At 49.2% G+C, this 11,432-nt stretch overlaps 1 protein-coding gene across 7 annotated transcripts in view; it reads right to left on the bottom strand.

The window, feature by feature from the left end:
- Positions 1 to 1,248: 1,248 nt before the first annotated feature.
- Positions 1,249 to 11,432, bottom strand: part of COBL (cordon-bleu WH2 repeat protein) — a 289,733-nt gene continuing 279,549 nt past the window's right edge. For all 7 annotated transcript variants that reach the window (XM_074379677.1, XM_074379671.1, XM_074379674.1 and 4 more), the window contains 2 exons: positions 10,654 to 10,917; positions 1,249 to 2,625 (listed from right to left, as the gene is read on the bottom strand). In XM_074379677.1, the coding sequence (XP_074235778.1) occupies positions 2,608 to 2,625; positions 10,654 to 10,917 (282 nt within the window). In that variant the 3' untranslated portion in view covers positions 1,249 to 2,607. The remainder of the gene's footprint in view (positions 2,626 to 10,653; positions 10,918 to 11,432) is intronic.

Raw genomic sequence — 11,432 nt, 5'->3', positions numbered from 1 at the left:
CAGAGTCACAGAAGCACGTTTCAAGACTGAGAACGTCACCGAGGTACTCAGTCCTCTAAGCCTTCAGTGTGTTCATCTGGAAGACATTGCCTTCACACCACCTGGGCTCACTGAGAAAATGAACCAAGAATAATCATGAAACACTCTGCAAGAAGACCAAAGTAAGGCCGGAGGCTGTCATTCTTCCGTATTCCACACTTCACAACCCAGGCTTCTGCACAGCTTGAGATGCAGAAGGCAACACAATTTCAAGAGTAGATTTAGCCTAAAGTGGGTCCCCCTCCCCTCACAAGGAAAATGAACTTGGGAGGTGGGTGCCCTCTCGTCCCTCCTGAAGCCCACCTCTGGGCCCCTTCTGTCTGCTGCCCCCTTGGTCTGGCCGGGAGTAGGGCTGCTCTGAGAGGCCAGCGACACTGTGTCTGCCCGACCTCCCATTCCTGACAGTGGCCTTCCTGGGCCTCTAACACCCAGGCAGCGCCTGGCCCCAGGGCCTTTGCACTCACTCCTCTTGCTGCCAGTCATGTGTCCATCCGGAGTTTGTTCCCTCACTTACTTCATGTTTTTACTCAACAGTCACCTTCTCACTGGGCCCTTCTTCATCGTCCTGTCTCCTTCATCCCCCTTTCCGGTGGTTTTTCTTTTTTCTTTTTTTTTTTTTTTTTCTTTTTTTTTTTTTTTTTTTTGAGACAGAGTCTCACTCTGTCATCCAGGCTGGAGTACAGTGATACAATCTCAGCTCACTGCAACCTCCGCTTCCTGGATTCAAATGATTCTCTTGCCTCAGCCTCCCAAGTAGCTGGGACTACAGGCGTGGGCCACGACACTGGCTAATTTTGGTATTTTTAGTAGAGACGGTGTTTCGCCATGTTGGTCAGGCTGGTCTTGAACTCCTGACCTCAAGTGATCCACCCGCCTCTGCCTCCCAAAGTGCTGGGATTACAAAGTGGCATGAGCCACTGCACCCAGCCTCCCGATGGTTTTTCTTCTTCATACCCATCAGCGTCTAAATGTACTCAACATTTTTCTGACTTACATTATGGCTATGGTCTGTCCCCTCCACAGTAACGTAACGTGAATTTCACAAGTATGGGGATTTTTTTCCTGTTTTTGTCGGCTGTGTGTAACCCAGGGAACTGAGGATTGCAGGAGGCAGCCAGAAACATGTGGTGGTTGAATAAATGAATCCATCCTTCCCATTTTGGAAGAGGGGTATTGAAACCAATTGTAGTATGAAATTCACACAACAGCGAAGATTTGATTTTCCTTTATTTGTGGCACTAAAAGACAAATAGTAGATAGCTATAATGGAGAGCAATTGGCTAGTAGGTCTTGCCTCACCAAGAGTTTAGCAACGTTCATCAGTGACTGCAGAGCAGCTTCTATTCTACCTGAGGCCCAGATCTGAGATCGCTTGAAAGATGAAAGTGACCTCACCATGCTTGTTTTCTCACTCAGATACAGATTTTATTTCGTAAATGCATCTTGATTTCTATTACTTTGTGGTTTCTTCAATATAACAAAATGTTTTAGAGAGATATATATGAAAAACTACTGCTGCAGTTCAATCTCATTATAAATACTGGTGACTGAGCACCATGTGCTAGAAGACCACGATATAACACAAAGGGAGCCAGCGAGCTGTTGGGCAAATGTGTCAAGGCTGAAGCAAAATTGTGACGCTCTCAGCGCAACTTTGATCTGAACTCTGTGACAGGTGGGCATCCAACATCCCTGCTCCTTGGCCGTCTGCAGGATTTCACAAGGCTCCCAGGGAAGTCACCAGGCTCCGTACACAGGCACGCTGGGGGAGGCCTATGCCACTTCATAGCCTGGGGAACGGCTGTTCATGTGGGGCACTGACCGTCCACTCCAGTGGTGGTGTGACCTCAGCCACCCGCCACCCTTGGAGGACTCAGACGTGCCCTGGCCACAGGATCACGTAGGGCTGTTTTCTGGGTGGTAATAGTTGATTTTTAAAAGCTTAGTTGGTCAGATCATGACTGTGACCCTCCGTGAAGTGGTAGCTTCAAATACTTGAGGAAGAAGAATCCAGTGGTTTTATTACCTAACAAAGTCACCTTTGAAAAGCTTCCCAATGTTTTTTTTTTTTTTTTCTCTTTCTTGCTACCAAAACACACAGCATCATGGAGCATATCACGTTCAGATTGTTCCAACTGATTTATACATATTTTTCTAGAATTCAAAAGATCTTAAATCAGTAAGTGGTTTCATCCATCTGTATGTGGTAAAAGTCTCAAATGTCCAAAATCAGTCTAAGGCATGATTCTTTTCACTTTGCTCGTAAATATAATTAAGTGTGAGTGCTGGGTTCCAGCATTTATATTCCCATCAACCTGCCAACAAGAATCGTTTATTGGCAACTTAAGATATTCAGAGGCAAAACACATTTCCTTGGCACATGAGCCACGCAGCAACGCAGCGTCTTCTCCTTTCCTTTTGATTCCTTCCAAAATCAACTGCGTGCATTTTGGCCTGTAGACAAGAAAGTCACACCAAAACTCGATGTTCCTGGCTATGTAGACTCCTTGAATGGTGTCTGTGGGCGTTTTACAGGTGGGTTTCTGCAATTCTCTGGCCTCTGTTCATTCACACGAGCAAGGGCACCTGCCAGGAAGAGAGGTTCGTAATTATTTGGTATCTGTCAAGAAGCCCGGGGTGCAGCTCTTCCAGTGGTAGAGAGCTCTGTGCACAGCCATGCTTGCCACAGTACTCTTGAAACCCACTGACACTTTACACTGACATCCATGCTACTTATTGTCCCAAATAATACATCTTTCTGAAATAAATATATGCTTAGGAGCTTTCAGCCACCAGAGAGTCCACAGACATACCTGCAGGTCCCTCCCATTTTTGCAGACCCATCTGTTGCCCGTCCCTCTCTCTGGTCCCCTGGCCTGCTAGGGTGTTCTGCAGGTTTGTCTCCTGACACTGGAGTCGGGGCGTTTCATGGCAACAGTGACCGGCAGACTCACCACCCCATCCCCGGCGCACAGAGCTTCCTGAGTGCTGCGTAATATGTGGCGTGAATGAACAAATGCCAGCCCACAAGTTCCTATTCCATGTGATGAGAGGCTCAAGCTTCCACTGTGAGTTCAGCCCTGCAACCTGCCGTGATAACCTAACTGCAGAAAATTGACTTGTGGAATTTTGAAGGAAAAATCCAGTGCCTCTAAAGGCAAAAATCAAACCATATTTTTAAGAAGAGGGCTGGATTCATGTGAAGCCATGTGAAAAGAACACTGATTTGTCACTAGTATTTCATCAAATTCAGCACATTCTAAATTTAGCTGTGCTATGACTTGGGCAACATGTACCATTTTTTTCAATGTTATCAAAGTGAATATCCAAGAATACATATTTGTCTTGACACCAACCACCACCATCACCACCACCACAATTACCACCACCATCACCACTGCCACCACTGCCACCACTACCACAGTTACCACCACCATCATCACCACCAGCACCACAGTTACCACCACCACCACCACCACTGCTACCACCACCACAGTTACCACTGCCACCACTGCTACCACCACCAGTTACCACCACCATTACCACTGCCACCACAATTACCACCACCATCACCATGACCACCACCACTGCCACCACTGCTACCACCACAATTACCACCACCATCACCACTGCCACCACTACCACAGTTACCACCACCATCACCACTGCCACCACCACAACTACCACCACCGTCACCACTGACACCATCACCACAATTACCACCACCACTAACACGTGGAAAGTATCTAGAATCTTTCCTGTGTGCTTGCACGTGCCACACACCATTTCAAGCATGACACAAGTCCACTCATTAAAACATCAGCTCAAACAAATGATTTATTACTGTCATTATTATGTGTGTATCTCCAATATAAAGACGAAGAAACTAAAGTTACAGAGGGTAACTGGCTTCACATCAAATGCTAGTCAGTCACGATCCTCCCAGGCTGTTTGGGCAGAGGGCACCCACATAGCTCAATAGGCAGTGTCCTCTGTCTGGACCAGGACCCCAGGGCCCACCTCCCAGTTTCCTTGACCTTGGGGTCTCTGCATCCTGCTGGTCACCCCTCCCCGGCAGCCTTTACAAGGAATTTGGAGTGTGAGGAGGTCTGTGAGGACAGCCCTGATCACAGCCTCCTTTCTGCAGCATCTTCTCTGAGCTGGGCACGGACCCTGCCCTAGGCATGCCCTCTCACGTACCCCTTGCACCAATCTTACAGATGAGGAAGTGAAGCCCCAAAACCCAGAAGCACTGGGAAGATGGGCACATTTGGGCCTGTCTGACACTGGGCGCACTTGTCCTCTTCCCAAAGCTCCTCCATGTCCCGAGACTCTTCTCTAGGTTCCCTTGGGCCCTCTTCCTGGACTCCCAAGGCAAGGGATTTAACGTCTACTTCAAGCCTGTCCAACCCTGGGACCACCTTAAATGTGTCCCAACACAAATATGTCAACTTTCGTGAGACATCATGAGATTTTTTGCAATTTAAAAAAAAAATCTCATCAGCTATCGTTAGCGTATTTTATAAGTGGCACAAGACAATTCTTCCAGTGTGGCCTAGGGAAGCCAAAAGACGGGTTACCCCTGATCTACTTGAACAAATGCAGTGCCTCACTTAGCCAGATGTTTCCTGAGGGTCCCACTTAATAATAGGGGGAGCATCACGGTCTGAATGCTTGTGTGCTCCCAAATTCACGTGCTGAAATCCTGACCTCCAAGATGGTGGTATTAAAAGGTAGGACTCTGCGATATGATGAGGTCCTGGGGGTTGAACCTCACGAAGGGATTGGTGTCCTTATCAAGGAGGCCCCAGAGAGCGTGTCTGCCTTTCCATCATGTGATGCTATGGGCAAGACCCACGGAGCTCATGACGTGGAAGCGGGGGCAAGCGTGCAACAAAGGCCACACCAGTTGTAGAGAACTTAGAGCTGCGGTTTGCATTATGCAGGAAAAATGATGTGACACTGTCCTGGAAACCTAATCCAGACTGAGGGAGGCTTTCTAAAGACATGAGGTTAATAAAGGGACCAAAAGATGAGTGAGGAGCGAGCTGGTCGAGCGTGAGGAACAGCTTTAGAGGAGCGGAGAACAGCATTTGCCGACCGAGGGCGGTCACTGCGGTAGGAGTGCTTCTCACAACCGGCTTCCCCCGTTCCACTTGCAGAAGAGGCAGCTGACTCCGTAGAGTTGCAATAAGCAGAAGAGTCACATGCAAAGTCTGCAAAGGCAGAACTGACCTGTGCCTCAGAACAATTCCACCTTAACCAGACAATACCACAGGTTTACATCATGAGCAACCAAACCCAGGGGTGGTGCAACTGTACTGTGGGTCACATTCGCGTCCTGATAGAAATCACCATTCCTCAGTCACAGCAACTTGGAGTTCTCTGACGCACACGTGAAGACCTCGGGCTTAGACAAAAGGAGAGTTGCTGCGTCGTTTCTCTTTCCCGGCTTGGGGCCTCCTGTTACTGTCACATGTCTAATCATTTCTCACAAGGTCTGTGGTCAAGGCCAAGTGTCCTGACGCGTGTGGCCCACATCAATTAACTCCTGCCGTGGGAAAACAGGCACCTGTGAGGGTCCAGACAAGAGACCGGAACTCGGTTCAGTGGCATATTTCCCAATGTGGCGAGGAGCTGATAAGGTGTCTGGGCCCAGCAGCAGAAGGACCTATGGAAGGGCTGGGAGAAGTCACTTACGACGTCTGTGCCCCATTTTTGCACCTGTCAAAGGGGAGCTACGACCTTGACTTCCAGGAAGGTGTTGGGGTAGATGCTTGCTCTGCTGCCCTCTGGGGAGGAAAGATCCACTTAGCTGTGCTATGAGTCCTGGAACCCAGGAGTACTGTCCCCTCTGTCATGAGGATTAGCCCACCTCAGTTTCTTTTGAAAAGTTCCTAAGGCTGACAACAGACTCCAGGCCCCGCCCCCTTCCTCTGGCTGAGAGCTCCCGAGGACACAGAGGATGCTTCTTTGATCTCACACAAGCAGCTCCGACAGTGCCCAGACCCTGGTAGGTTCTCCGGAAATGCTTGTGGGATGAAGCACTAGACGTGAATGTTTTACATATACACATGGATTAGGAGGGTACTTGTACATTCCGGACCTTCTGAAATAATGCACTTAAAACAGAACAACAGAGACAGATGCATATAGCCGTACCTTTCTTATGAACGCAGGGCTGAGTGGAAGCAGGTGCTGAGCATGGGGTGGGGTGGGGGCAGATCTGAACGCTGCCTTTAGGAGGAGTGGGTGTTCCACTGAGGAAGTGGGCGCACATGCAGCAGAGCTGCAAATGCTCTTATTTGGAGCTGGAGGAAAAACTCAGCTGGGAGTTTCTCTGACAGCCACAAATACAGAGGCAGAGATATTATTGGATTCACACCGTGAAGGCAAATGTAATTTCAATTGCCTTGAAAAATGGCAAAGTCACTGTTAAGGTAATTGTTCCTCCCACATCAAATTTATCCTTTTGTATTTGATCATGGGCAGCGTGACTGTCAATGGGAAACTTGTGTATTACAGGTTGGGTGACCAATCGCCCACTTTGCCTGCGACTGTCCCAGAAAACCTTCCCAGCACAGCTGAGCGCCCTCATTAAAAGGAGGCGGCTGCATTGCTAAGTGGGGGAGGAGAGCCTGCAGATTCACGCACTGCAGTCCTGAGAAAGCCAGGGAAACCCCTCTGTTCCACAATGTGCTCCCAGCAACGTTCCGGAGCCCTCGCCGAACACCCAAAAGAAGACCCAAGAAACCCTATGTCTCCTGAGAATCTACAGAGAACCAACCCACACTGTCCCCCTTGGGAGCCCCTGAATTTACTGTATTTTCCTCAAGGTTAGCATAGCTTTTAAAATTTTTCTTTCTTTTAAAAATGTCATTTGTTATTTTTTTAAGAGACAGGATCTTGCTCTGTCACCCAGGTTGATGCAGGCGCAGTGGTCTGATCATAGCTCACTACAGCCTTGAACTCATGAGCTCAAAGAATCCTCCCACCTTCACCTCACAAGGAACTGGGACTACAGGCCTGTGCCACCACACCTGGCTCATTTTTACTTTTTGTAAAGACTGGGGGTCTTGTTGTGTTGCCCAGACTCATCTCAAACTCCTGGCCTCAAGCAATCCTCTCACCTCAGGCTCCCAGAACGCTGGGATTACAGGTGTGAGCTGCCATTTCCAGCCAGCATAGCTTTAAAAGTCCAAAAGGTGAAATAAAAACTAAATCATAAAGAGGCAAAGCCCATATGATTCGATGTTCGCATGCCAAAATATACACCAAAGTGTATTTGCTACAAAGAAAATATAACCTCCAGGATCCATGCACAGCAGAATAGTGCCGTCTAACCAGGCTTGTTAGAAAAATTGTAATTCATTTCCCGAATTGCAAATGTTTCCCATTACCACAAGTCTACTCTCAACACAAATGAGCAGACAGGGCAAACAGCTAGGACATGTAGTCAGTTAACACCTGCAAGAGAAAGAATCCTTGGTCCTGGTGAGACCAGCTTGGCCCTCTGCACCTGCATCTCCCTGATGAACACTGAACAGAGGCCAGGAGGGCAGGTCGACCACCCAATTCCTGTCCTCCTAGGGCAGGTTTTCTTCAGCAGACTTTCTGTGGTTCTGTGATAAAGCGGCACGTGCAGGAAGGCTCTGGGGTCACTGGGCCTGGTACTACAATGAGACTCAGGGAGTGTGGTTTCCAAAGTAGGATTTAGCCAGGAACTCAGGGCCCAGCTTTCAGCCCTGGAGCATCTTGTAAACAGCTCCGGGCATCAAAACCTCAGAAATGCCACATAAATATTCATTACCTAGAACTTTCCAGGGTGGATAAGGCAGGTCACACGCCTAAGACTAATCCAAGAAACAATAAAAACCTGGACTTTTGAATGCCCTTTGAAGCAGCTGACAGACGGCTGAGACTGTGCAAGAAACACAATCCCGGCTCCCACCATGGCCAGCACTTTACAGCCGAGGTGACCTTTCCTCCAAGCACGCCTGGGTCTCGTGTGGCACCAACGCCCATGGCCTTATCCAGGCCCGGCCTCTCTCTCTCTGTGGGCTGTGCATATTTCCCCACTTTCTTTCTCATAGCACAACTTCCTCTGTTCTTTCAGGCCATTCCCAAACTTATTAATTTTTTTTTTTTCCTTTCTGTAAGGCAGAGGAACACACTCTCAGAAGCAGAAAGTCCTAGTGCTAAATTTGTCTCCTCCATTTACTAGCTGTGGACCTCAGGCCTGCTTTCAGTCTCTCTGGACCCCAGGCCCTTCATGACTCTGCACAAGATGGAGAGGGTAAAAGAAAAAGATCCAGCAATCAGTCACTGAGATGCCTTTTATAAAGCAATGAGTACAGTGTGCGGTCATGGCCTTCACGGGACCCCAGTCAGTATAATTCAAAATGCATGAAAGGCTCAAATGAGATAGACAATTGTCCCCAACCTTAATGTAAAGTCACTTGGAAAGCACTGGAAAACTGCAGATTTGTAGGCTGAAAAATATAATTCAAGATGCAGATGTCCTGTGGCCTTCACATTGAGAAACAGTTTTAGAGGCCCAGAAATGTACCCTTGGATCAGTAGAATGACAGAGCTAATCTCAACCTCACAGCTTCATAGTCCTCCAGAAAGGGTTTCAGCAATCACCCCTTGAAATCGGTGGCTGCCATGTGTGTGGGGCAGAGAGGATGCCTCAGAGCTGCACTCAAGAGCCGTTTTCAACAGAATTTGTGCTTATTTTTATGATCCAGCTTTAGCCATTCACCCCAATTTCTTCACTTTTCCCTCATTTTACGTAAGTACATACATTCACCAACTCATAAATTCCATAGAAATAACAAAAGCATAAAGAAAACCAAAGAGCCCTAAGTCATTTTTAATTGACATCCCCCCCATCCTGAGGAGACGGTATGAAACTTGCCACATCCCTTGCCATCTTAAGGACAATTTTCTCCCCAGCATCCTGGGGTGGGCTGTGCATTCAGTGATGACTGGCAAGATTCTTTGCTGGCTGATGTCTCAGGGCAACATCACACAGCTATGAATGCCTCACTCTCAAACCGGACAAACTCTGGGGAGCTGACCCAACAGCTATCACAAACGGCCCCAGGGGAGCCCAGAGAGCCACTAAATCAGTGGGTGCTCAGGCTGTTCTCCCACAGGGTAATAAAGTTGTGACCTCTGGGTGTCCGTGGGGACCCATTCCTTGAGGTGCTGCCTTTCACAGCAGGGCTGCCTGCAGGGAGTGGGGCACCTGGAGAGCTGTCTCCCTTCTCTGTGGTGCCAGCAGTCCTACGTGACAGTGGCTCACCCAGCGTCTCCTGGGTTGCCTGCTCTCTGCAGAGCACACAACTTGTGAGTCAGGGATGAGAACTTCCTGTGCCCAAACTGATCCATGTCTGAGTCCAGGCCCTGTGTGACCAAGCCAAGCAACTCATTCCTCTGAGCCTGGCCTGCTTTATATAGAAAGTGAGGATAGGGGCTGGGCGAGGTGGCTCATGCCTGTAATCCCAGCACTTTGGGAGGCCAAGGCGGGAGGATAATGAAGTCAGGACATCAAGGCTTTCCTGGCCATGGTGAAACCCCATCTCTATTAAAAGATAAAAAATTAGCTGGGCGTGGTGGCGTGCACCTGTGGTGTCAGCTACTCAAGAGGCTAAGGCAGGGGAATCACTTGAACCCAGGAGATGGAGGTTACAGTAAGCCCAGATCACACCACTGAACTCTAGCCTGGCAACAGTGTGACTCCGTCTTGAAAAAGAAAAAAAGAAAAAGAAAAAGAGAAAGTGAGGATAATCTTTAGCACCAACCCCTTGGGTACAAGTGAAAACATAACCTTCGGATCTGGAAATAATCTCTCAGAAAATAAAATCAACTTCCAACCTCCCAATTGTTAACGTAACTCCCCACATCCACTAGCAATGGGCAGGAACGGAGGGTCAATCCATTTACTGAATCATGTCAGAATTGAAACAGGTCTCAGAAGCCATCTGGCCCAAGCAGCCCTTTAATCTGGGAATTTCACTGCAGGGGTTACAGATTCCACAGCCTTCAGGGGCCCGGTGGGCAGTAAAGTGCAGACTGCGAGAAGCTGGGGAGATCCAGAAAGTGCACGCTCTGCCCACGGGACCCCAGATTCCATAAATGTCCAACATTAGGCTGGAACGCAAGCATGTAAGATTGAATGAATAAATGAATGAACAAGGCTGGCGGCCTCCGTGAAGGCTGAGCGCGGTGAGTTTGTTATGTGTGCTCTGTGGGACCCAAAATGGGTGATCTACCATCTTATCCCTGGACCGGTGGAAACTGTGGTTAGGGTGGGACTGTGCTTGGGTTAGAGTGGGGTTTAGATTGCACCTATCACCATCACCAAGGAGCTGAGGACTGGAGCCAGCACGTACCCTTCGGGAGGCTGGTTTTCTCACCTGCAGATGGGAGCCAGCATCTGCCATGCTGGTCAGTACATGTGAGGGACACAGTGACTCTGGCTCTCCCCTACTCCACTCGCATCTGACCCATCCCACGGCTCCTGCCCACAGGCAGGTGTGTACCTGGATCCGCACTGCCCCTCCACCCCTCTAGCCCACAGAAATGCACGTGCACAGTGGCTGTCACCTTTCTCAGTCTCGCGGCCCCTGTGCCGGAGCGGATGGCATCCATCAAGGCTTGCCTTGCGTCTGCGCTGTTGCCAAGAGTGCCCGTGCTGGACCTGGAGGCCGTCCTTGGTGTGCAGAGACCCTGGGAGGGTGGAGGCGGTGGTGGGAGGATGGCTGGTGGGGGTGGAAGGCCAAAGTCTTCCGGTGGAGGACTTTCCAAGCCCTGTGCACCGACTGCCGCGTCTCTGAAGCTCCGGAGCTCTTCAGAGGCAGAGGATGACACCTGGCAATGAGAAGATGAAATGACTCCTATCGAGTGAACGTCTCCCAATATTCAGGTGTGAAATCCCAGCGCCCAAGGTGGTGGCATGTGGAGATGAGAATTGGGGGTGGTGGTTAGGTCATGAGGTGGAGCCCTCATGAATGGGATTAGTGCTCCTACAAAACAAGGCTCCAGAGAGCTCTCTCACCCCTGCTACCATGTGAGGATAAAGAGAGAAGGTGCCATCTATGAACCAGAACGTGGGCCCTCATGAGATACCAAATCTGCTGGTGCCTTGATCTTAGACTTTGAGCTTCCAGAACCGTGAGCAATACAATTCCGTGATTTATAAGCCGCCCAGTCTGTTGGATTCTGGCACAGCAGCCCAAACAGACTAAGGCGGTGACACTGTCCCCAAAGATTCTTTCTGAGAGGGCAGCACATGGCTGGTTATCTTAACCTTGGACCTGAGACAGTTCTTTTGCAATAAGCCCAGGAAGTCTGTCTTCTCCGTGGCTGAGACATCTGTCCCCACG

This window comes from Saimiri boliviensis, chromosome 10 (genome assembly GCF_048565385.1).
Source record: "Saimiri boliviensis isolate mSaiBol1 chromosome 10, mSaiBol1.pri, whole genome shotgun sequence".
Classification (NCBI taxonomy): Eukaryota; Metazoa; Chordata; class Mammalia; order Primates; family Cebidae; genus Saimiri; species Saimiri boliviensis.
Note: the sequence above shows the minus strand (reverse complement) of the source record. Positions and strands in the feature narration are given on the sequence as shown.